The sequence below is a fragment of the Patagioenas fasciata genome, chromosome 1 (genome assembly GCF_037038585.1).
Source record: "Patagioenas fasciata isolate bPatFas1 chromosome 1, bPatFas1.hap1, whole genome shotgun sequence".
NCBI lineage: Eukaryota > Metazoa > Chordata > Aves > Columbiformes > Columbidae > Patagioenas > Patagioenas fasciata.
The window spans coordinates 65,031,657-65,058,354 of NC_092520.1; the positions used below are offsets into that span (position 1 = coordinate 65,031,657).

The 26,698-nt window shown below is 38.6% G+C and overlaps 1 protein-coding gene across 6 annotated transcripts; it reads left to right on the top strand.

Moving 5' to 3' along the window:
- UPF3A (UPF3A regulator of nonsense mediated mRNA decay) lies at positions 1-26,050 on the top strand. Of its 6 annotated transcripts, XR_011738802.1 has the most exons (11): positions 100-348; positions 2,314-2,420; positions 10,484-10,590; positions 12,566-12,664; positions 12,758-12,868; positions 15,922-15,977; positions 16,069-16,227; positions 17,956-18,110; positions 21,510-21,584; positions 22,532-22,723; positions 24,614-24,690. XR_011738802.1 is itself a non-coding variant. In XM_065829582.2 (10 exons), the coding sequence occupies exons 1-10, from the start codon at positions 10-12 to the stop codon at positions 24,785-24,787; spliced, it is 1,602 nt and encodes a 533-aa protein (XP_065685654.2). In that variant the 5' UTR covers positions 1-9; the 3' UTR covers positions 24,788-26,050. The 6 variants fall into 6 exon arrangements, 5 of the variants coding, with proteins under 5 accessions (XP_065685654.2, XP_065685650.1, XP_065685651.1 ...); XM_065829582.2 differs by lacking the exon at positions 22,532-22,723 and having other exon boundaries at positions 1-348; positions 21,510-21,804; positions 24,614-26,050; XM_065829578.2 differs by lacking the exon at positions 22,532-22,723 and having other exon boundaries at positions 21,510-21,748; positions 24,614-26,050.
- Positions 26,051-26,698: the final 648 nt, after the last annotated feature.

Here is a 26,698-nt window from a genome sequence, read left to right on the forward strand (position 1 = left end):
GCTGAGGGGATGAGGAGGGGGGGGGGCCCGCTCCCCCCAACGCCTCCGCCAACTCTCGCGAGATTCCGCCAGGCCACCGGCCAGTTCTCGCGAGGTTTCCGCCTGGCTGCGGGCAGCGGCAGCGGCGGGTCCATGCGGTCGGAGCGGGAGGCCGGGCCGGGGCTCATGCGGGGCGGCGGCCGCGAGAAGTGGCCCATGGACACCCCGCTGCGGCGGGAGTCGCCCCGCCGCGACCCGGAGGCTCCGCCAAACCCGCCACCGCCGCCTTCTTCCCCCCCGTCCCCGCTGCCGCCGCTTCACCCGACGCCGGTTAAACAGCGAGATGAGAAAAAAACGGCTCTGAGCAAAGTGAGGGGGCGCGAGCGGGGGACGGGGCGGGGGGGACGCACTGGGTGGGTACGGGGGACGAGGAGGCGGGGGCGGAGGGGGTGTGTGCATGGGAGAGGCCCCTGTGGTGGGAGATGTCAAAGGACCGGGCAAGTTTGGAGGGAGAAGCACGGCGCAGGTGGGCTCTGTTCGGTAGGCTGGGTCTAATGTCAGGAGATTGAGGTATTTAAACGGGTATTTCTTTATCTGCAGAAAGAGGGTGTTGATTCACCTCAGTGTTTGAGATGAAAAGCAGCAGCGCTGTTTTTTTCGCCGTCTCTCTTTTTTGCCTTTAATTCTTCAGAAATCAAGATTGGCTGTTGCAGTGGCAAAGCAGCTCCTGCAAGGACGAGAGCATTTCACTCTCTATGGCTTTATTCGAGCACTTTGCAAATAATACTTTATATAGAGAGTACTGTGAGGTTTGATTTATTCCCATTTTCTTAATTGGGAAACTGAAGCACTGAAAATCACTGTAACTTAAGTTAAATTCAGATACTGGCAAGAAATAGAAATAGACTGTGAAGAGCTTGATGACCATTTTACTGTTTTATGTGCTGGTGTTGTTCCATCCCAAAGGTTTCCCTACAGTTTCCTGGCCTTTATTATTAGCCAGTTTACCCAAATGTGGTGGGTTGACTTCAGGTGGCTGCAAAACACTCAGCCAGCTGCTCTCTCTCACTCCTTGCTCAGCAGGACAGGGGGAGAAAATAAGATGAAAAACCTCATGGATTGAGATACAGACAAGGAGATAACTTACTAAGTGTCTTTACAGGCAAACCCGACACAATTTGGAAAAAAATAATTTATTGCTAATTAAAAAAAAAATAAAGTAGAATGGTGAGAAGCAGAGATTAAAACTGAAACACCTTCCTGCGCTCCCACCTTCCTTCCCAGGCTCTACCTCCCCTGCCCCCAGGTAGTGCAGGAGGATGGGGAATGGTGGTTGCAGATGGGACATAACAGCTCCTCTCTGCTGCTCCTTCCTCCTCACGCTCTTCCCTGCTCCCGCATGGGGTCCCTGCCATGGGATACAGTCCTTCATGAACTGCTCTGGCTTGTGGTCCTTCCCACGTCCTGCTGTTCTTCATGAACTGCTGCAGCCTGCGTCTTCTCCGTGGGCTACAGTTCTTCAGCATAAATCTGCCCCTGTGTGGGCTCTGTGCAGGCTGCAGCTCCCTCTAGGGTACCTCTACCTACAATGGTGTGGGTTCCCCACGGGCTGCAGTGTGGATATCTGTGCCAATAGTAGGACAGCCTGCTTCTCTGTGGTCTCCTCCATGGAAGTCTCTGCTCCAGCACCTGGAGCACCTCCTCCCCTCCTTCTCTCACCTTGGTGGCTGTAGGGCTGTTTCTCACACCTTTTTTCCCTCGCTCCTCTGTCTCACACACTGTTGTGCAGCCTTTTCTGTCCCTTCTTAAGTTTTCACCGAGGTGCCCTTGGCTCAGCTATGCCCTGTGGTGGGTCCTTTGGAGTTGGCTGGAACTGGTAGTGTCTGACATGGGGCAGCTCCATCCTCTTCTCAGAGGGGCTGCCCCACAGCTCCTACTGCCAGCACTTGGACATATAAACCTAATACACTAAGGTGCCATTGTAGTAAAAGACATTAACGTTGGTTTAAATAATTTTAAAAAGAGATAGTGTAAAAATGTTGTGTAGTCAATATCTGCCTTTTGATCAGTTTTTTATATCTTTTGCTCTTGGCTAAACTACGTTGGTTTCCAAGCTCTTCATCCTACAATTTTTACAATGTTAGCAGAAACTGAGATAGGAACATTGTTCCATCTTTCAGTATGTCCAAGAAGGTAAATCATTAGGAGGCTGATGCTCCAATTAAAGATCCCGATTTGAGGAAGAGCTTTTAAAGAGGAGCAATATAATTTGTTTGGTCTCTTTTTGCAGTATTTAGATCAAAGATAAATCTCTGTTTTCTTTTAAATGTGCAGGTAGTTATTCGACGGCTTCCTCCTTGTCTAACTAAGGAGCAACTGGAAGAACAGCTACATCCTCTACCTGCCCATGATTATTTTGAGTTTTGCACTGCTGATCCCAGGTGAGGATGAGCTATTTGTGTAGGTTTTCAGGTGTTTAAAACCTAATTAGGGTATTTTGGACACACGAGATCACATATTGTTTTGCTCTTTGTTAGTTACTTAAAGTATTTGTGAAGAACCGGATACATAGGCAGAGAGTATGCATTTCTGCCCTTTTACATTGGTGATTTTAAAACACAAAATTTTTGTGTATGAATAGGACATAATTTTTGTTAAAACTCGGATATTTGTTTTAACCTTCATTGTTAAAATGCGAGAGACTGTTCTATTGGCTGTGAGGAATAGTCATCCTAGGGCAAATACTGCATAAGGTTTTTCATGAGTGCCATTTGAGCTTAATTTCTCTGTTTGCTTACATGGTTTTGTATTTATTTCATACAATTTTTTGAGCAACCCAGTTTTATTCATTTTTGTCTCATGCAAAACTAAAAAAGAATAGTGGTTGATTTAAAATAAATTGTAATTGCTAGTATATTATATAATTTACTCAACATTACAGTGGTAAAATACAATTCCCTTTCAAACAAAACAATTTACAGAAAAGAATAAACTTAACCACTAAAATAAACAAAATACCCTGTACACTATATCTACATGTGTTCTGAAAACTGTAGTATCAGATCCATCTTACCCATCTTAGCCTGTCTTAGTGTGCAATGAATAACCCTCCACAGGCACCAGATTCTTTCCATCAACTACAGAGGAATCCTGGATGTTTGTTGCTGTCCAGCTTTTAAAGTTAGGGGTGACCTTACCCAGATCAGATAACTTTTCCTTTGTAGGCGATTGTGACAAATTGCACTTGAAACAGTCTACTTCCTGGGCTGATGTTATTGGAAAGGATGCTGTCACTTCTTGCTCCCACTGTGTTATTAATTAGATGGTTAACTCTGACTATACAGATTCTCTCAATCAGTTCCACAGTCAGAAAGAAACAAATGTTGATTTGGCAAAACTATGGCAGTTGCTTGACCTAGGTAGTTACATGTATGTGCAGCAACAAAATAGTAGATGCTTCAGCTTTTCTGTTAGAACCACAATCAATGTGAAGTTAGGTAAGAGGAGTATTTAGTCTGATGGAAAGTCTTTGTAGTTACTGATATTTCTCTTCTGAACTTGATCGTCCATATTTTGAAGTGGATCTCTTTGAGACCTCTGTCCCAGCTGTTCGTTTGATGAGGGAAAAATATCAAAGGAAAACCAAAAATTCTCTGAAGAAGAGTGTCTCTGGCATCAATGTGTTTGGTTGCACAGATGCCAGGAAACAGTTAAAAAATTAAAATTTTAATTTTCTGGAACAATTGTTAGGATAAGAATTTATCAACCATCTTAGAGAATGCACTGATAACAATTGTACATATAAAGTTTTGGTTTTCTCTTTACTTCTTTATGATGAATTATGCAGTACTCAGAAATCTTGCTGTACACTCATTTAATTGCATCCCTGTCAGGTTACTGATGAAAGATGTCGTGGGTTTTCTCATGCTGTGTTATTCATCATGTACTCTCATAGAGCTAGAGACAGAACATATGTTTATATATATAAAGAATTTATTAGATGGTGTGCATGACACAGCAACTCATTCTGGTAAAGAGATGAGGACATGCTTAAAGCACTTTAAAAACGTGTTTGTCGTGAAGAGCAGATATTCCTGATTAAAAATAACAAAATATGAAGAAAATAAAGCTGTTTCTTATATTGTTTTGCTACTAGACTTCACGGTGCAGCAAGTGAAGAATATGCATTTTAAAACATTTTTTGAACAATGAGATCTCTGAAATGTGTTACTTGGATTATCAGTTTCCTTGAGTCCGATGTATGACTTTTGTAATAAAACAATTATCTGGGAGAACAATATTATTTTCCTCTTGAGTTTTGGATTCATGTTCTCTTCTGCCTTTACAACTTTAAATTCTCTAGAAAAAGGTTTTTTCATGTAAGTGTGAATTTCTCAGCATGAACTGTTTCGTATTGACTTTATTTTGCTTCATCTTGCTTCTTCAAAATTATGCTTTTATACAAAAGATGTATTTTTTCAGAATGGGTTTTTCTTCACCTGGTTTCTATGCCTGCAACTCTTTCAGCAAACTTCACAGCTTAGGTGTGCCTTTAGTTACAGTTCTGCAAAGTATTGGCTTGAGTGATCATTTGTTCTTTGACTGGCCCAGGATCACCTTGCCCCCTTTGCCCCCTTTGTTTGAATGCTGACACATACCCAGTGTATATCTGTTTATCGTTTAGCTCTTGATATGTTCATACACTCTAAAATATACAGAAACTTTCCAAAATTTTTAAGTTAGAGATGAGATTAATACAGTGAGTCTTAGTCTCCTCTTATCCAGCAGAGAACTGTTTTCTGAATATAATGCATTGTTGCAGTAATCCTTCAAGTTATGCACAGTTCACAAAATTCCAGAAATCTCTGTGGACATGTCTTCACACCGTTCCAGCCAACAGGAAGAGCTGCAGGGCAAGATGGGCATGCTCTTTCTACAGTGCCCACTGTTTTTCACTGATCAGCTTTTTGTAGGTCTTGTACTATTTGCATAATGGCAAGCAATCCAGAGAATTCAATCATAATAAAAGCATGGGAAGATTAAAAGCAAATTTCATGTTACCTAACAGGAGAATGATTTGGAGAAGCTACTCAGTGAGGAGGATCTGTTTGCTGGAAAGGGAAGTACATATCCATGCAGAAGCAGATAAATGTGCCTGAAGAGCTGTAACATCTCAGTTTAACCCCACCGTGTGTAACCCTAGATAACAGGTTTCTAAGAGGTCATTCAGATTTCTTCAACTGTGTAGTGCACAGACTTCGTTTTTTCACACGACACAATTAAACGGTAGAACTTGTCAGAAATTGATGCCAGAAATGGTGGAGGTTAAAAATGGTTCAAGAGCAGTTAGACAAATACTTATTTAGACAAATAGTTCTGTATGAAAACCTATTAAACAAAAGGACACAATCTTTGTATTATGAAGTCCCTAGGCTGCAAGTAGCTGAAATGATGTACTAGGTAAAGTGTCAGCGTGTAGTTTCTCCTTTTTAACATATTTTCTCTAAGCATCCTCTATCAGTTGCTGTTGGAGAGAGGACAGAAGAGGTCTAACTATAGCTGTTTGTACATTTTTATTTTCAAGGCCATTTCATGCTAGAGGACAAAACAGACAGTTGCAGTCCTACCTATATGCTTTTGCAAGATAGACATTGCCAACTTCACTTTCACTGTTTTTGCAGTCTAAAGGTTATTTTCAGGTGTCTTGTGTCTATAGTGTCTTATTACTATAGGCAAGCTATAAAACTTTAAAATTCCATTTGATTATGTAATGTCATAATATATAGCACTTTTTCAGTGCTATATCCATTTCAGTAAAATCATTTCAGAAAGTGACTGTGGAGTTGTGTTTCATTAATTTTTTCAGATTAATCTGATTCACTGGTTAATATATTCTCTATTGCACGTTAACATTAAAATACAAACAAAACACTGTTTCTGTGACTCCAGGGATGTCTGTTCTATAGACACACTATCTATCGCTAATAATAAAGACTGCCTTCCTGACAGTCTGTCTTGTTCTCCGACTCCATATATTATCTGCCTTTTTTCCAGATATTCATTTTTGTCTGCATGTAAATGTTTCTGAGTCTTCTAAGCCTTGAGTCAAGTGATTGAGCTCTGGCCCTGCAGGATTTTGGTTGTCCCTCAGACTGGCCCTGGACATTGGAAATTGTCAGTAGTGACGCGAGGTTACAGAAGTAAGGAGATCTGAAGAGAAGCTTTACTTACATGAAAGCCAGTGAAATATTTGATGCGATGTCATGTGTCACAGACAGTGATTAAGCTTCTTGCAAACAGCACTCTGCCTTTGCCCTTCGTAACTGCTTCCCAACCTTTTGCTCAGGATTACTGTAGGGAAGTAGCATTGATGCTGTGGGATGGCTGTGTGCACCCAGGAACCGCAGCTCTGAAGTGGCAGCATTTTTAGAGCTGCAACAAAACCACCTCTACGGTGTTCTGGTTGGAATGAGTGACGGTCTGTCATCACAGCTGCATAATCTTTCTGCTTCTCTGTGGCTGGGCAAGTTGTGCTCATTTGTATCTGCAAAAAGGGAAGGCTAAGTTAAAGTTACACCAGTTCCATCCACTATGTGAATGACCACAGGAAGTGAAAGACAAGGATGAAGGCAAGTGGATTTTACCTTGACTTGGCAATGTAGATGATGATTTACCTGTTTGATCAGAAATTATGTAATATATGAATGGATGGAAGAGTTTATTTAACACTCCAAAATTTATATTTAGAGATCTATATATACATGTAAGTATATATTTTTATATATAGATAAACACACACACAATCACTAAGTTGATAAATAGTTTTACTAGATGTGATGGTTGTTTTTATAGTTTACATTTTGCTATTTATGTTGTAGATAACTTTTAAATTGTTTTCCTGTTTACCTGTCTTTTTATGCAATTGTCTTAAAAGATACTTTGTGGAAGTAAACTATTAGAATGTGTTTGTTATTAATATTACTATAAAAGTGTGGGTGAAAAGAGATGATAGACCTAAGTATTATAGAAAAAATGTGTAACCTTAAAGGTTGAACACCCTTAAACGCAGAGCAGAAAACAAAGAAAATGCGTGTTGTACTGAAGAAATGTGCATAGTCAGAGTCTACAAGAGTAGAGCAGGACTGATTCTTCCTAGTAGAGGTTATTAGGCACAGAGCCCCTGCAAAGCCCTGTGCATTCTTTGCTGTACCGTCATGCTGGTGGGTTTTCAGTGGAGAGGTGAAGAGAGAATCCAGGCTTGGTGGAGATGTGGGAGCTGCAGGTGGAACTTGGGTGTCTGAAATCCAGAGTGAGAGACAGCATTTCATATGCAGGCCAGTGCTAAGTATTTCTGATTTGCTACATTTAGTTAGCTTCCCACTTAATAAGTGAACTTTATGCATTTTACTTTTTAGGCACACTGCACACTTTGCTGGGTAAAAAACGTAAGACAGGGTTGGAAACACTTGGCAATAAGGCTTTTATACACTAAGGACTCTTGACATTTAACTTGCTCAGATATTTCTCATATGAGAACCAACTCTGTAGAAGTGGCTTAATCAAAGAAGGAACCTTTAATTACTACGAGTTGTCATAGCCATGTTTCTACAACCTTCTACCCTGATACACACCAACAAAAATGGACAGATAGTCCTATTTTATTGTGCTGCTGTGCACATCCATATCCTGCCATGCCACAAGCATGCTTTTATATTTTTGTATGTTTCTGCTGATGTGAATGAAATTCTTAAGTATGATAATAATGTATAGCAACAACATTGGATCCCTTATTTGCAAGGTGAATTCTAAATCTGTTTTCCAGAATCCTGTTTATACATTTTGGACTTTTTCTTACTCATAAAGGCTTAAGAACCATATCAAATGTTTCTCTGTTTTGAAAGATATTGTGATAAGCCTAAGCTGAAAATGTTAGAAAAATATTATGCTGTGTATCAGGAAAAGATTGCGTTGCCAAAGCAGATGAAATAGATAGCATCGATGTACAAGCTAAAGAAAACACGAAAGAAGTCTTTGTATTTTCCGTTCCGTTTCACCATCGTTATGTGTCCAACCATAAGGTTCTAAGTTACTGCAGGAAAACAAAACAAAATCAATTTTATGATTAAGCTGTTTGCTGTGTGTGCACTGAGACACAGAAGTGCCACAATAATGCAGTGGCTAGGACACTTGTCTGAGTCCCAGTCTTTGATCTATGGAAAGTTTTAGTATTTTACAAACACTGAAATAGTTGTTTAGACTGGGAACTGAAACTCAGTTTCTCAGTCTCAGATAATACTACTGGGCTGAAAAATAATGATTCCTCAAGATTTCTGGTTTTGTCTTCTGAATCTTCAGCACTTCAAGTATATAATCATATCAACCTCTAATATCAGGCCTCATTTAATTTAAACATCAAAGACCATGAAACATAAGAATCCTTTTTAATGTTCCAGCCATTAGGCAGCACAGGGACTTTTCTTCCAGCACAGCTGTAGTTTACCACAATAAAATCTCCTCCTTTAAGTATACTTTATGGAAAATGTTACATTTCATCTTTTTTTTTCTTCCTTTTTTTAAACTGATGAAAAGGAAGCTGGCTTGTTACATCTGCATCTTAGTGGTAACTCCACAGCCACCCTCAAGATACCTTGTGTTGCATGTGTAGACAGGAGGAGGTTTGCAAATCTGATGGCAGAGGAGTCTACAGGGTTTGCAGAACCCCAGAACAAAACACAGCCATGTGCCACCATGCACATTTGGTCAAGCTCTAGATCAGGGGTGTCAAACTCATTTTCAGCAGGGGCCACATCAGCAGGAATAGTTACATTTACACAGTCCTAAAATTACATTCGGCCCTTTGAAGGCAACTGTGAGACTGATGTGGCCCCTGCTGAAAATGAGTTTGACACCCCTGGGCTAGATGTTACTTACCAGTGGTCCATAGATGTGTGGAACCTGTGCAGGCTGTGGTGGACAAGGGAGCACACCGTGCCTGTAGCGTCTTCCAGCACTGCTTCATGTCAGCAGCATAGCCCTCACCCTGCCCTAGCAGGCACTTTTGTGGTTACCTGCTTACGGTTTACTAAATGGTATTCACATCCTAGAATATCAAATTATAGTGAGTATATATGGATGAAATAGCTCTTCCTTAGAATTAGAAGGCTTATCCTCTGTGTGCTGCAGAAACACTCCATAGCTGGTATTTGCAAAACATCACAATGAAAAAACCCTTTAGTTTTTTGTTAAACATTTCTCCTGGCTACAATATCAACCACGAGTTTGGTGCGTTTACAAAATCGTTGGTTAGTTATTGACATCGCTGCTCTTATCGTCACCTTCTAACACCCAAAGTGGAATCCATATGGATGCACATTTGCAAAAAAAAAAAATTAGGTTGTTGTAACTGTGTTGCTTTGAGCTGCCACGTGTGGATCCTGTGATCCAACCCATATTTTTGCTCTTTCTCGCTTACTGTGAAATCTGATTCTGAGATAGCTATGGGATTGAAATACTTTCCAACTGTGTGTTTAGTGTCTCCTGCTGCTGGTGGTGAGTTTGTCTGAAGACAGGGCATGTGTGGCAATACTATTATAAACATTGGTATTTTAAAGTCATGGGCTTGTGTCCAGATATACTCCAAAATCTGGTGTAATACACAGCCATCACTGAAGGCAGTTCAAGCCAAACTGTTTTATAATACAGTTGCAGGGGTTTAAAGCATGTACATGCCGTGACTCACAACAACTTAGCTGATGGGTGGTAATTCATTAAATTACCTCAGTTTCATGGCGGTTGGTGGTGTTCCAACCCCCGTGTTTTTATCAGGCATGTTAAAAATTTACCCCTGCAGTGGGATCTATGCCAATAAATTCTTGAAGAATCAGAATTATTTTAGGTAAGTCCCTGTTTATTCTTTTGGTAGAAGCGCTTTGTATAATATTTTCACTTATTGTTCTTCACAATTAGACGTTGCATATATATTCATACACATGTATGTTAAATGAACTATTTGTACATTGTTCAGCATATTATCTTTCCAATTATCGAGCTATTTAACCTTTCTTAAAGGTGGAAATCTCTTTAATTACAGTGGCAACCACCAGTTAACTGAGAGGCTTTTACTGAAGCAGCAGCAGACTTTGAACACCCAAGAAGGTCCCCAAAAGAGCTGCTGTTATTCATATATCTTAAATAATGAAATGCTGGGCTTAAAGCTTTGATACTGCAAGATGGAAGTGTATGTTCTGCAATTTAGGGAGAAAAAACAAACTACTTGTCTCACTTCAGAGTAGTTTTCCCAGTTATATCCAGGAATTCAGTTTTTCAGTTACTTTTTGTCATAAATAAGATTAGACATGTATGTGTAAAGACTTCACTATGCATGTTTAAGGTAGTAATTTCCCAAAAAAAGATGAGAGTTGCAGCATGATCCTTCTAGTTTTATTACTTTTGAGTCCTAAACAGAAGAGTAAATAACAGAAAATAAAATTGTTTCTTGTTGCAGCCTTTATCCTCATCTCTACTCAAGAGCATACATTAACTTTAGAAATCCTGAGGACATCCTTCTTTTTAGAGATCGCTTTGATGGCTATGTCTTCATTGATAATAAAGGTTGGACTATTTGTAAGATATTAAATGTGTATATATACATATACCATTTTAAAACATGAATTCATTTCATTTTTCCTAATTATACCAGGGGTTTTTTTCCTCAGTCTACAATTAACTACATAAAAATATATTAAAATCTAGCATTTAAAAGGTAATGAAGTACAAATTGTGTTTGTCCATGCACTCTTGCTTCTCTGTGTGGTATGCATGCTTTATGTACATTCTTGTACCTTAAGCAATACACTATGAAGATCCTATTAATTGTCAGGCATGCTTCACAATTCATCACAACAGTAACTGAACACATTGCAAGCATGAATTGTTACATCTTTAGCGGGTTTCTGGGAGATAACGTTGTGCCACTACCATTTTGAAAAGGCAAGACGAAAACTTATCTGCATCATTTTGCTTGTCCAATTTGAGACCCGTATGGCTTGACTTTTTAGAGCATTTGCAGACATCTTGAGTTGAATTGCATGAAAAAGAGTGATAAAATTACTGGTCATCTTTAAAATGTTCAGCCTACAAAATTTTTCCCTGGTTACAAAAACTGTATAACGTAGATGTGGATAAATCCAGGTCTCCTACAGTAGCACGATACTGCCATAGCCACAAAATGGTACTACCCCTTCAGCAATTCCTTGTCTCCTTCACTTAACACCTTCTGTAAGAGAATGCACAGGTTGTATAAAACAGACTTAAATTTGTGGGTTTCTTTGAACATTGTCCATTCTGTTATAGGCTTCTAACTTAGATTTAGATGGATTTTCCAAGAGATGGAGAGCAATACACTCCTCGCAGTGTGTGATTCCCATATTTCAAGTTCTGTTGTAAAGTAGTAGGCAGGGTAGCTCCTAACCAACAGATGCCAGAATTTCCTAATGTGCAAATTTTTTCTTTCCATCTTCTCAGAAAAAGCTGGATTGTTTTAGATGAAAAACTAGAAATACACTATTATTCATAATTCTGCCAAGAGTTTGGTTTGTCTAAATTAAGCACATTCTTCAGTGTTAGCTGGACTGAAACCGGAGTATTCTGTACATTACAAAACAGAGCTTGGACACAGCTGACCAGTTTGGTTGGCATGATTGTGCAAATAAAGAGCGCAAACTTTGATCAAAGGTGCCCTCTGGTGAGGATTGTGGTGGCATTGCATTTACAAGACTAAAATTCAAACAAGCATGACCAGATGCAGTAAGGTTAACAAATATTCTATCAGATTTAAGCCATGTTTTCAATGGACTTGAGCAAAGTGTAATGTTGAACCTGCTGCAAGTGGAAACCAGGTGAAATTCAAAAGCTACACTCAGTTCTGACTCCAGTCCAAAGAAGAATCAAGTACTTAAGGCAGAGTTCAAAACAAAGTACCCATGCCAGAAATACAGGCAAGGAGTTGTGTAGTGCATCATAAACGGGAAAAAAACAAACCAAACCAAACACAACAAACAAAGAAATTTCACAATTGTACATGCTGAGTTTTAAAATTTTGAGTCTGACAGAAGGTGGTATGGTTTTTGATTGCATGGTACCCAGCATATTTATTCTGGCAACAAAACTTTACAGAAGCAATTTGTTTCCGATTCATTTCCCAGTAGTACTTACTTGTCAGGCTGAGATTTTAGATAATTTTTTCTTATCAATGAATATCTGTGAAGAATTAAGAGGAAATTATAAATGATAATGCAAGAATTTTATTGTGCAACAGTAGTCATCTTTGTTTTGACAGTGTATGTCCACAAATATTTAATGTTTACATATATATATATAAAATTAAAATATGAATGTATTCTGTTTCGATTCTAAAATACTACTACATGTAGTTTTTCATTAGAAGTTTAGGTTGGGATTGTAGAAACATTCACCTTTGATTTCAAGTAAGACCGCCCAACGAAAGTTTCAGGAGTTTTGAAAGTCTTACCTGAACATAAAGAATATTTTTCCTCCCTCAGAAAATTAAGCATTGATCTCTTTTAAGGTTTGGAGTATCCTGCAGTGGTTGAATTTGCACCATTCCAGAAGATTTCGAAAAAGAAGCTGAAGAAAAAAGATACCAAAGCTGGGAGCATTGAAGATGGTAAATGTATTTTCTTGGTGTCACAGTGGAAAATAAATGCCAATTCTGTAGTGCATTGCAAAGTATTAACAATTCAAAAATTTTTCTTCACAGATCCAGAATATAGGAAATTTTTAGAGAGTTATTGTGCTGATGAAGAGAAAATCTGTGCCAATCCTGAGATTCTTTTGGGAGAGATTGAGGCCAAAACAAGGGAACTCATTGGTCTGTTTTCTTGTTTTTTCTTCTTATTGAGAATATTGAATATCTTTTTATATCTTTATCATACTACCTGCAAGAGCTGACCTGTTCAGCCTAACACAGATTGAGATGATTGCTGTGAAATTTTTGTTATCCAGCCAAATAGTGGCAGGAAACATCCCACCTTTTGTTTTAAGTCTCTATGCATGGGATCACTTGACTTCACTGGAAGTTTTGCATGCACAGTGGCTTCAGAAATAGGTCCTTATACTTCTGAATACTTACAGATGTATTAAAAGCTGCCAGATTTATTTTTTAAAGAGAAAATAGCTGAATATTTAACATTTGGTCCCTGATGTTAGCTGTTTTTATTGTGAAACATGAAATTATTTCTGTTTGTTCTCACGGTGAAGATTCTGCAAAAGCTTTGAAAATAAGACAGCACTTGGTTGTGTGCGTGCAGCACGACTTTCACAGTCTCTGGAGGAATCTTTAGTCAGACCAACATTGAGACCTTCAATACCACTCTGCAGTTTTCAGGATTACATGGAGTATTCATACGCTGCATCTCCAAGTGACAACATGCAGAACATTTCCTCTTTCCCTAGATGTGACAATTGAGTAGGGAAAAAAAAATGAACCTTGCTATTATTTCTTTACAGTCTAAAAGAGCCACCTCTCGATGAATGCTGTGTGTCTGTCCCTGCCTGTGACAAGAATTTCGAGAATAGCATTAATTAATGTGAGAAGTATGGACATATAGAGTATTCTGTCACCAGTAAAACTTGTTTATTGCTTTTATAGATAAGGAAGTTCCCCAGCAATTTTTATTTACCCCAGATCTTCCCTAGTATTTGACAGCAGACTGAATGCACTCAGAATTTTCTAAGAAAGTTTACAATTTCAAGAAATATTTATTAACTTTAACATTTTCTCACTATGACAATGATCAGTCTTGAGAGTGGTAGGTTTCAGAATAACCACGTTGGCTGAAGGCAGCTTTCCATTAGGAGTTTTAATGTTTCGTTTCTGTTAAATCACAGGAAGTCAAATTAGTTGCCTTTTTTTTTTTTCTGCTATTCAAAACTGTGACCATTGCTATCAATATAAAAATGAGAACAATTCATTAGATAGCATGTGTGTAGCAAAATCATGTAAGGGTTTAGTTACATGTCCAGTTTCAAAGGTGTTACTCCTGCTGAAGTAAATGAAAGATGTGCCCAGGACTTTGTTGGCAGAATTGGGCCTCACCTTCTCAGCATTTCTCCAGCTAGTGTTACCGCAAACCAGCATGTTTTATGCATCACGTCAGATGTGTTAGCTCATCAGTTTCAGTGTGACAGAGAGATATAAAACAGATTTTCTCTGTAACAAGATGAAGGTAAGCTCATTCTTCTGGCTTATTTGTAGAGAGCAAGATAAAGTATTAAAGGTACAGTCTTCATTTTGTAATTGATTTTCTTTTAAAATTTCTTAAACGTTTTAAAAAAAAACCTCTTCGATTTTAACTTGCAGTAAGGCCCATAAATAAGATGAATAAGATTCAAGTTTGACAAACATTCTTTATTGCCTTCTTCTTTCCATAGTACTCATCACATTGCCTCTCTTCCTTGAACTTCAGGTTATAATTTCTGATTAAACCTCTTGCACCACAGGCTGACTCATGACTAGGGTCAAGCTCTGGACTCCCCATGCAGCTTATCCTCAGACCCTCCAGTTACAATTTGTGGCCACTTTCAGCTTGTAAAAGTGCCCAGAGACAGACATTGCTCAGATGGGGGAGCTTCGGGGAGCAGGAAAGAGAGTCAAAGCTACAAATCCAACGGACTGGCAGGGAGGGTGCTGGGGACGTAAAATTTGTCAAAACGTAAGGGCTGAGGGGAAAAAGAGGAGGGTGGTGGGCAGCATGGAAAATCTAGGGAGAGAGGGAAGGTTTCAAATCAACGATCTTTTTTGGTTGTTGCTAAAAATAAACATTGAACCTTATCAAGCCTTCCTATTCATAACCGTGTAACAAGATTTTATCATTAACAAATGGGTTTCTAGCAGGATATTTAGATTTTCAAGTCAAAACCATTCAGCTGTCTTTGGGATATGAACTGTGTTTGATTTTGGATATACCATTTTAAATTTAAGGAATTTTTTATTTATTTTATTTCTTCTAAATCCTGTCATGCATTCCAACAGTGCAATTTTCTTCTGGTTTGATGAAGAGTCCTGTAAATAATTTTAAATTATTTCTGGTAGTAAATATTTTCTATAACTCTATCCTGGGACATCTAAGGCTGACATAATTTAACTACTCGCAGCTATAGGTACACGAGGTTTTAATTAGGTACTGACAGTCATGAATGCTGTACATGATACAGAATTTGATCATGATCTCCAAGTTTGTGTAGAATTTGGAGATGGTTCAGGGAGGTGGCTTAGACTGGATTTCAGTGTGGAGACAACTCTGTAACGTAAGAATGGCTGTGAGCCAGTAGATGAGGCACTTTATTTGGGAAACCAGAGTTTTGTTGAATCTGTAACCTGGAACAAACCACTTATCTCTTATTAATCCTGTTTTCCTGTGGAGAGGTGAATGCTGAATGGTAGTTAAATGGAAATGTTATAAGAGAACGAAAATATTTCCTTCATGATGTACTTTGAAATCTGGGATTGAAAAATGCTATGTGAGATTACAGTAATGTGGTCTGTATATGAAGAACTATATAGCTAATTTTGGTGTACAAAATTGAAATGTAGGAGTAGATTCTGAACACGCTTCCTTCCTTTTTGGTGAATAGCCATTTGATGAGCATTCTCTGAACTGAAAAAATAATGGTTTTTAATTAAACATTAAACAGTCGTGCAACATACCTCTGTTGCTTCTGACCCTAACAGCTAAAAAGCAACAAAGTGTTTCTAAAACAGAATGATGGGAATGCCTTCAAAAAGATATAAAACAAATAGGTTTATTAATTATTTATCTCCCTTGCATATAAAGCTAGAAAACAAGGGGTTAGTACTGAAGTAAAGAAATGAGTACATATTTTAGGAGTTGAACACTATATCACAAATTTTTTGTGTTTTAGCTAGAAGAACAACACCCCTTTTGGAATATATTAAAAATAGAAAATTAGAAAAGCAGGTACGTTCAGACTTTTGCCTGAAGTTCAACATTTATGTTTCACGTGGTTTTCCGTTGGACAATTTACAATTAATCATTTTGAACTCTTCAGAGAATACGAGAAGAGAAGAGAGAAGAACGAAGGCGGAGAGAATTGGAGAAGAAACGTCTGCGGGAGGAAGAGAAAAGGAAGCGCAGAGAAGAAGAAAGACGTAAAAGAAAAGAAGTGGAGAAGCAAAAGAAGATTTCTGAAAAAGAAATAAGAATCAAGGTACTTTAATGGGCAAAACCTATTCCTCTGTTGTAGTTATTCAGAAGTTCCTTCGCTGTCTCACACTATCAACGCAGTGTACTGGGGTGCAGTGTGGAGATACCAAACTGGTTTTGACTGGCAGGGGAGGTGATGTAGGGCTTTGACTTGAAAGGTGGGTCTAGTTACCTTAGGTATGATGATGTGCTGATGCAGTTATGACTGGTAACTCAGACATCTCTGTAGGACACTGCCACATTCTGTGGTGACTTAATCTGACAGAACCAAATCGTTCTGTGCTAACATGTTGGAAGATTGTTGCAGATACGGCTTTAGCACTTTCTATTGTGTAAATCTTCATCTAGTCGTGTGCGGAAAGTTCGTTGTGTTATGCTCACAACTGATTTATTTTAATAGTACACTTTAATGGAGTTATAATAAAGTGTTGCTAATTTCAGGCTATGCTGCCTTCTGACATTCTGAATGCATGTGCTTTTAGTGCCTTTAGTTAGGGAGGTGTATTTAAGATGACGTAGGTAAAAACTATTCATCTGAACTACATTTAATGATATTGGAAAGGTATTATAGGCTATTTTGAAGAGGAAAGTTGGTATGAGAGTCTGTCGCTTAACACATCAGCGCACAGACTCACTCCAGATCTTGTGGGGAGAAGCCACCAAGCCATGTACTTCTTGCCTTTTCCTTTTCTTCCTGGAGAACAGTTGTTTAATACATGGATGTATTAAAAAAAAGTAAGTTCTGAAGCCAAATTGCAGATTTTTTGTATTTGGGCATCAAGAAAAACATTCTAGAACTTCAGAAAAAAAGAGACTTGTTTTTTAAAATGTGTTGCCCAAAATCAGTTGTCCAGAAGACCTGGAGGATTTATGACATATCTGTGGCAATCTGACCTTGAAAGCTAGTTCTGTGTCTGAAAGAAAAGGATAGCATTACCAGAGAGAAACATTATGGAAGTTTTAAATATTAGTGAAGAATAACTTGTGCTTATTTCAGAAAAAACGGTGGAATGAAAAGACTGGTGAAATGTCTTGCTTATTCTTGAAATATTAGAGAAAGCATTTGAGGCAGTTAGGCCTTCTATAATGATAATTCCTGAAATGCTAGACACTGCTCAAGCCCTGTGCAGCGTATTTGTGGTGAAAGGAACAGACTTCTTGGGAATCTTAATGTCCAAGGTGAAAATGCAATGCGACCTTTTCTGCTAACATCATAATTTTTTCCTTAGCCTATATTTCTGTCAGGATGTATTTATTCTAAGCACTGACTCCTATATGCCAGTCTGTCCCAAGTAGTACACGTGTAACACATTTTATATATAATATTTCATGGAGTAAAGTGTTATCTTGCTCCTTTTGTCTTAGAGGTTCTGCTTTTTCTTTTATTGGCAGTAACATTGACCTCTGTTATATGATTTCCAAGAAATCATAGACCATAATAATGTCTTTAGATATAAAACATAGGAAAGAAAACTAGGTGAGTGCTTTCTCCAGTACTGTCAGCATATTTAAAAGTGAGCAGTTGAATGCCTATTAATGACTGTCACTTCTTAGCAGAAGTGAACTGCCCTCCTTAAATAACTTTTTAAATGTTACGCTTTGTAACATACATTCCTAACATTTAAATACCTTCAATCTTAATAGGTTTTTGATGTATTTAATACATTATTATAACATCTGTTGCAATAGATGAGAATAATTTTACATCATAATATAAACAAATATTTCTTAGCTTCTCAAGAAGCCTGAAAAAGGAGATGAGCTGGCCAATGAAAAACAAAAAGGTGAAGAAGATGACATTGAAGAAAACAAGTGGGATAAATCACCTGGATCTGGCAGTATGAAATCTAAATCATTGGAAGGTTCACTAAAAGAACTTAAGGAAAGGTAAGTAAGATTTATCTTTAAGGCTTCGAGTTAGTTCCTAAATTTTTCATTTGAAGGCTTAAACATGATGTAAGTTGTAAATTTGGTGGCCGTTTTGTCAGCAAGGAACTGATTTCATTCTGTGTGTGAACAAATCTCTCACCGTCCTTTTTGCAAAAGGTGTTTAGTAGCAGCTTACTGACCTGATGTCAGGATTAGTGGATGCAGGTTTTTATTTGTGAATTTTTTTGAAATCCCAGATTGGAAGGATTTCTGCGTGAAAAGTCATTCAGAGTTTCGTTGTTATTTCACCTGTTCCCCATCAAGAGCTCAGCTAAAGCCCTCCTTCCATTACTGATGTCAAAGACTAAATGGGCTAGGATACCTTATTTTTCTGTCACACTTCCTTAATTTTTGCTGCAATAAACAGATAAATGTCTTTGATAAATGGGACGATGGCAGAATAGTTAAGGTGTGATAGATACTTTAAGAAGGTGGTCTCTGTCTTCCACTGCCTTTTGTGTTGCATATGTAATAGTACGAACAAGAGGTATAGCCCAGTTCCATAACTACGGTAGCCTAGAAATGTCTTACACACGTTTTCAGCAGCTGACTCTCTTGTTCTTTGGCATGTATGTCCCACTGCAAGCAGGATTCACTGTAAGATATGTAAGATACATACCTAACAATGATATGCTGCTGAGGTAAATAATACTTTGTTCTTCAGTAGCATTTTTCAGCCAAGCTCTCGAAAGTGCTTTGCAAAATGGAAGACCTGAAACTGAGATGTCAGGTATATGTGCAACTTGTACACATGGAGAAACTCGAGCATTTGAATGATTTATGTAAGGTATTATATGCAAAGTACTAGAGGAAGTTTGGGATTGTGCTCTAGGAGCCTTGCAGGATACCCTCCTGTGTAGTTTAAATTTTACCTTTGTCCATGTAGGTTCTTGATTTTTATGAAAAATATGCAGCTGTTGCAAATTTTCTCATAATGGCAGATAGAAAAAGAAAGAAACAGTGAACTCTGGAAAATAAAACCACTAAATTTGCTAATTGGAGAAGTGGTTCACCAGTAATATCCTACATGCATTATTGATCTTTTTTGTTTCTCACTAAGGACGTCAAACATAGGCTCACTCTTTCAGTATGTTAAGTATGTCCTGAAAGATGCTGAAAACTTGCATTTCCTTTTCTCTGATGGCAATTGAAAACATTGAACACCCCATTTTTTGATGTTCAACAGAGAAAACACGGAAAAATGTCAGTAGAAGCACTTGGAGGGGCAAATCAGTTGTTTGCTAATAAGGCTTTTTATGTATTAAACTTTTCGCTGGTGCCACGTAACGTTTTTAGTATTGATCTTGCAAGTTTAATAAGGCATTAATGTAGATTTTCCAGGTGTAAACCAGAATCCTTTTGGCTGTGCAGGTACAGTAAGTGTTACCTTGTCTTTCTAAGTGCTCATTTCATCATTATTAGTAGTGGGGGTGATTAGGTAGCAAGCTATGAGCTATTTCAGCTGGATTGAAAATTAGAGGTTTAACTATGTCACTGGCTGAAAAATCAGTAATAAACTGTAGCTTCCAACTTGACATACAGGAGACTGAATTACCTGTTGGAAACCGTGTTTTAAGGCTTACTAGCAATAGCTTTCTACCACAAATGAAAACCTCAGTAAGTGCATGAGCCTACATGGTCCCATATGGATTTGAAACTATACCAAACGGAAATGTGCTTCCATTCCCCATCCTTCCATTCATTTCTGCTTTATTTTTGCTGGCTGCATAACTTTGTCTTCTACTTGCACTTTGTAATTATGTTATTGACTATCCCACCATTTCCACTCTTGCTTGCCTGTTCACCATGACTGAATTTTAGGAAGCTACTTGAACCACTCTTGAACTGGAGTTTGTGTCCCCGTCACCCGCTGACCTTCAGGCACGTTCATTCCTTCCTCACCCACAGGAACTGGCAGGGAAAGAGACAGATACCAATAGATCTAGGTGTGTCTTTCTGGCTTTTTGGAAGATCATGTTCCAAAGCCTTGCTAGGACTTGGAATTAGTGTCTAGAATAGCATATTAAACCTGAAACAAACCCTTGAGAACTGACAGTATTTTATATATATGCATCTGTGCTACAGGTACAGTATCTCTGTAATGGTGATGCAGGTGTCTGTGCCAACTGGGATGTTGCTTCCCTTTGGTGGACGTGTTGTGCTGACACAAGCAGTGTCGTGTGAAATGCTGTCATTCAGGTTTTGTTGCTGACCTCCAGCTCTTCCTGAAATGGGGCCGCTGTCTTGGCAGCCACACCAATGCCCATGTTTATGGCAGAGGCTGATGTTTTTCACAGTTCTGTTCTTTTTTAAAACAGGCGATTTAGGAAGATACACATTTATTCATATTAAACCATTCTAAAAGAGAAGCATATCACTATTTGATCGCTACGCCATTAGAAAATCTCCATCCTCTCTTGATTCTGTCTGCTGGTTCCCAAAATGTGAGCAGACTGTCAAAAGGAACTTTACTGTTTCAATTTTAAGCATTTATACATATGAAATATATAAAAAGAAACTGCTGGTATTTGCTTCTTTTGAAGTTCAATCTATTCTCTAATCTTTCTTCATTATTTGCAGTTTTGCTTTGTGAGAAAACGACCCAGTTGCTGAACAGGAACAAATGAAGTGAATTGCATCAGACAGGCAGCAAAATGTTGCAAACTAATAATATTTATTATATGAACCGATTGCAGCATAGCAGAAATTAAGTATTGTGTTATGGTAAGGTAATGGTCTTTCACCCAAATAAAAAATGCAAAGGTAGGCTAGATTACTTGGAGACATAATAAACACAAGCCTGGAGTATAGTGTTCATTTTCACAAGTGCCCTCCAGAAGTTGCAACGTCAGTGAATATGTTTTGTTAAATAGAGTTATAAACCAAATTGATACGTGATACCTGCACAATTCCTTTGGGCCTTGCATGTTCCCATTCTGAGGAATTCTCATGTACGTAAGTCACCTCGAGAACAGGCCACAAGACATAACCATGCAGCATGTATTTATGTGAAGAGTATTGGGGAACTATTTATGGGATTGCAAAGAGGGAGAAAAGCTGAAGAATGAGCTTTCCACAACAGCTGCACAGAAGGCAGATTTTGCTTGCAAAGCTCTGTCTGGTATTTTGAACTGAATGCATAGTCAAGGGCCAGACGTATATGGGTGAGACATTCAGCAAAATTGCACGCAACCAGTTTTAATGAGGAAAAACCAGCCTTGCTATACAACTGATCTAAATATTGTTGAAGTCAAAGGAAGGCTTTATATTGTACTTCAACAGTTTGTTGTTTGTGTGTTGGTTTGTCTTTTTACTATTAATTGCTTGCATTTTCTTTCTTTTTATACATACTTGTAGGTCACAAAATGATAGTGACAAAGAGCAAAGAGATATGGAGAGAAGATTTCGAGAAAAAGAACCTGAAAGACAAAGGTACCGACTGGATGATGGCAGAAAGCATAGAGCTCACTATGAGTTTGACAAGTTTGTGAGAAGGAATGAAGAAGAGCTGAAGTGGGGGAAAGGATGCAACCAAGACAGAGGAAAGAAAGGGAACTACAACTACAGCTTCACTGTGGAGGCAGTAGACAAACTGGGTAAAGAGGACAAGTGTGATGACATGGCATCCAAAAAGGAGCGCATAAGAAATAAGGTTCTTTTATTCATTTAGGATAATCTTTCATTAGTTAAATATGCTTCAAGATCACAGATTTTACTTTTGCAAACTCAGCATAAAGATGCTTTTTCAAAAAAAACAATTCTTTGTTTCATTTTCAGTAAAACCCAGTCTTCTTTCTATGGTTATCAGAGGACAACAGCAGTTAAAATAAGATCACAGGTCTCTACTCATTCATATTCACAATATATAGAAGACTTTCTCTCTTCCTTTCAACCCTAGCATTTTTAGAATGCTGTTCTTGGAAGCCTTGTGTTTTATGAGCTTATTAAAATGAAATTTAAAAACTATGGCATGCTAGACTTATAAAAATGTACTTCCATTGACCAGCTCATAAAGTAATTATATTATGGACTGGCCAGGCATTGCTCAGTAGAGGAATTATAGGGGCTTAAATAAATAGCTAGTTCAGATACCATTGTATACAGGGGGTGTGAATGTGCAAAGTCTTCAGTACTGTATACCCAGCAGTACGAAAAGGCTCTTGTTTAGTTTGGACAAATTATCCTCGTGGTCGTTGTCAGGGAAAGAGCAGGTGCAGACGGGGCCTGGAGCAGACTGTGTAGCAGAACTGTCCCTTTTTGTCTCCCAGAGACATGGGCATCATTTTTCTCAGACTGTCTGATTTCATGGGTGTGTCACAGTCTTTTTTCAGAAGGTGGCTCTCCTTGTCATCCTCGTTCTCTCTCCTTTCCGGTCCTAGATTTTCCACAGAAGAAGACTGAAACACTGTTTTGTGTAGAAATTTATTCTGCATGTGAAACTTTCATTTCCAGCCAAGCAACCGATCTGTGATGCGGGCTGCAGCTGCCGAGGAGTAAATTGGTCACGTGTAGAGTGAGTCTGTGTGGAGTGTGCACAGAGCAGGTCCAGGTGGGCTCACTCTGCGTGTCAAGTAAGTCACCTTGTGCAAACACAGAGCGCCTGGTGTGCCCCACTTTTTGTCACCTGGGCAGCAGCGTGGCTGAGATTTATCTGTACAGACACATCGTCCACTTTCCACATACATAAGCAGCTCAAGCTGTAGGACAGTCAGAAAAACAGCTAGTTCAGAAACAGGAATATGGGAATAACCTTTTTCCTCACGCTTGCCGTGCTGCTCTTGTAATCTCACAAAATAATCTGCAACCTTGGAATTGGATGGTCAGTCTCAGAGGCATTTTGTTCAGCCTTAAGAAGCCATCTCCTTTTTATTTTTGCCATTGCACTTCTCATAGTTCACCGAGTCTCTGGATTAGTCCACAGTTCTAGGTTTGTTACCTGAACAAAATAAGCAATATCAGTAAAGTTTTTTGCAACGAGGTGACTTTTTTCCTTAGAGTATTTAGCACACAGATAAAAGTTAGGGGCTGAGTTTTCCAGTTGACCTATAGAGTTAGCACCAGCACAAGTCTTTAGGCAGAGATTGAGCTTCTTTGTGAAGTTTGTAATAATTAATTGGAAAACAAGAAATTTCCAGTGTAACAGTCATACAAGTGTTCATGCACACTGCAAGGTACAGAGTCTGTGACACGAAAAAATCATTTGGACCCTTTATCATAAACTTTCCAATGGGTGCTGCTTGTCAGAGGATCTACATGTTTGCAGCTGTTTGTGATGTAAAGATGTATATTATGCATTTCCTACCACACTACAAAGCACTAACTAGAATGATTTAGTTGTATGGCCCAGTAGTGAATCTTGATGTCTGGTTTGGAGATGGAGAATGAAGTGAAGCAAAAAAGACAATCAAAGATAAGCAAAAAAGAAAGAAAAAAGAAGTCATATTTGGAACAAGAAAGAAAGTAAGATTAAAGACTAGAATTACTTCAAATTACAAAGAGAGATGGAAGTTAATATAGTTTGATGTAGGACAATATCAGTGCTCTGCCACTGTCTTAAAATAGGCTGTTTAATTTTGTTTGCTACACTCAACAGAAACCTTGATCAAAAAGCTCTGGTTTTGGTGAATGGGTTGCTTCGTAACATTAAAAACTGCTTTTTGTGAGAGTAAAATACTCTTAGTAGGAAAAGATTTCTTAAGCAAAGTTTCTAAGCTGCATGTTTTATTATCAAAATTTTAAGAAAGTGCTCTCAAGAGCTATGGAACATCACCAGCTGCAAGTTTGAGGTGTCTTTTCCTTGTAAACTGGCTCCTTCTCCCATTTTCCAGTGATGGAATCGGCACGTATATGATGGGGTCACTCACAAAGCCTGTGCGTGTTCAAGTAGGCGAATTCCTCTGCTCTGATACTCAGTATGGAAGTCGTGATATTGCAATAACTCTGCAATTTTATTTTTATATTTGTAATTAAAGTGTGCATTCCATGTTTAAATTGTGGCGGTGATTGATGATTTGAAGCAGCACTGCACACGTAACAATTGGTAAAGTTCACTTGAGGATAATTTGTCATTTATCTGCTGAGTTGCAAGTGCCCAGGCTGTTCTTCCCAGTTGATGTTAATAAAGGTAGCAACGTTAGCAACACTTTTCAGAGTTTTACCTGTAATACTGTGTTTGATAATTGTCTGCAGTATCGTTTACATCAAATGTATCACAGGATCTTTAATTTTTCAGGTTTATTTATTCAAATAAATTCAAATACTTGGCTCCCAAGAATAGCATTATAAACAAGTCAGATATTAAATAGTTTTAATTACACTCCATTTTTTTCCTTGGGTCTTATGAAATATAAAGTGATTTAACAGAAAATCTATTTTCTTCACAAACATTCTTCACTTTAAAATCCCACGTATGTGTCCCACACGGGTTTCTCAGAGTGTTAACCACATCTCCTTCCTTCTAGGATCGCCCAGCGATGCAGTTGTACCAGCCAGGAGCTCGCATTCGAACCTACACGGGATCTACAAGTAAAACGTATGATTGCTGCGGGAAATCCTTTGAAGATGCTCTTGATAAAAAGTATGAGGCGGATAATTCAGCTGGAGGTGGTTCTGAGAAGAGCGAAGAAGCAGAGTAAAACAAACTGGAGGAAAGACTTGTGAAGTGGGATGAACTTAAGATTCAGTGTCATCATAAAAAATTCCTTAGGGCTGTTTCAAAGCTCCACAGGTGATTGCACCAACAAAATTACAATAGCTCTGCCTCTTACTTTCTGTAAAATAAAGGGAAGTGACTGGACACACGTATCCTAGAGAAAAGGAATAAATAGTTGCTTTATTACAAAAAGCAGAGCAAACACTATTTGCCTAATTTAAAAGCAGTTCAATATTTTATTACTTTTACCTTGAAATAGAAAACCTCTAATAGTTTTAAAGGAGTATTTATATAAGACTTTCCGGAAGCTATTTCATCTCTTCAAGTCTAAAGCACTGAAATGTAGATTTGCATCAGTTGGAAATCTGAGGCACTTTAAATGTGTTTGGTGCGCGACATGAGGGTCACAGGACCCCGTCCTGCTGGGGGTCGCAGTGGGATCCGTGGGACCAGCCCTGGGAGGCAGCTCTGGAGCCAGCGGTGTTTGCAGGAGGCCCATGCTTTGCACAGCTGTGAGAAATGGCTGTTGGTATCTGTACCTCATGGTGTTTACGTGGGTTTGCAGTTAGCTATAGCATTGGATAAGTGTTCGTAAAGCTACAAGTGTGGTGTTGATAGAGTTTGTCGTTTTCTGAACCACTTTTGCCTTTTATGTTTTAATAGGTTCTTGTGCTTAAAACAGGAAAAAGCTAACACAAACCTCAGCACTTAAACAATATATCTGGTTTTAATAAGCTGGTTTTTATGTTTTTGACACTGACTTAAAAAAAAAAGTGGTTGTACAGTGATGACTTTTTATATGCTAATGTTTCATATAAGTTGCAGTTGCAGCATTCGGAAAATGTATGATACATGAACGTTCTGCAATTCTGTTTGTTAAAAAAGCACACATGAATGTCAACTACCATTTTGTAAGTTCTAGGCAAAATTCTGCTCTCTGATATGGGCCCATATATATATGTGTGTGTATATGTATATCCTCCACTGGTTTCAATGATAGCTGCGTGTTTACAGAGGGGCAGAACATGTTCATTTGTCTCTCACGGCTGAAAATTTCTCAGTTGTCTGAAACAGACCTGCTGTGTCATTGAAGTTAAATAGTAAGATATTAATTTATTTTTACATCCTCTTTGAACGTTTTATTATTAAGCATAACATCTAACTGTTCTAAACTGAAATATTATTTATTGTATTTCCCAGATATTAAGCATCAAATAGAATAAAAGCAAAAAGATTTTGACTATGATTTTGAGATGTTATCTTCTGCTATTTTTTCTTCTGCTGCTCTGGAGAAATTAAGCAAGGTATTATGCTACTTGAGATTCTTCAGAAGTAGATAAAAATACGCTTGAGAAGAATTTTAATATCAAGCAATGTACATGAGCTGCCAACTAAAATTACTTCAACCTTAAATAAAACTGCTATTAAGAGAATAATTTGGTTTTAGCTCCACCAAAAGTTTATCTTGTTTGCCAAGTTTATCCTGACTGCAGAGATGGGATTTTGTCTTGGCTGCATCAGGTTGTATGAGCAAGGGGCTGGCTTCCCCCTCGGTGACAGAGCCCGGATTGCTCTGAGAAGGAGGAGACTTGCCAGGGAAGTTCTCCTGCAGTAGAGCTGGACAGGGCTGAGACCTTTACCAGATGGGGGGCTGCTCAAAAGCAAGCGTTTGCCACTGTGCTGAGGTCCAGGGGAGGCTGGAGGAGGGGTCTGGCCTGTGAGAGGGACCCACAGGACCCAAAAAAGCAGCAAGTTGGCATGTGCTCACGAACTCGAGCCTGATATCTTTTTCCCAATGGTGGCTTTCAGGCTACTGCCCCGCCTCTGCCCGAGTGCCTAGGCTATGAGTACCTCTCAATAGCATCATAGATAATTAACTAAGCACAGTTTATTT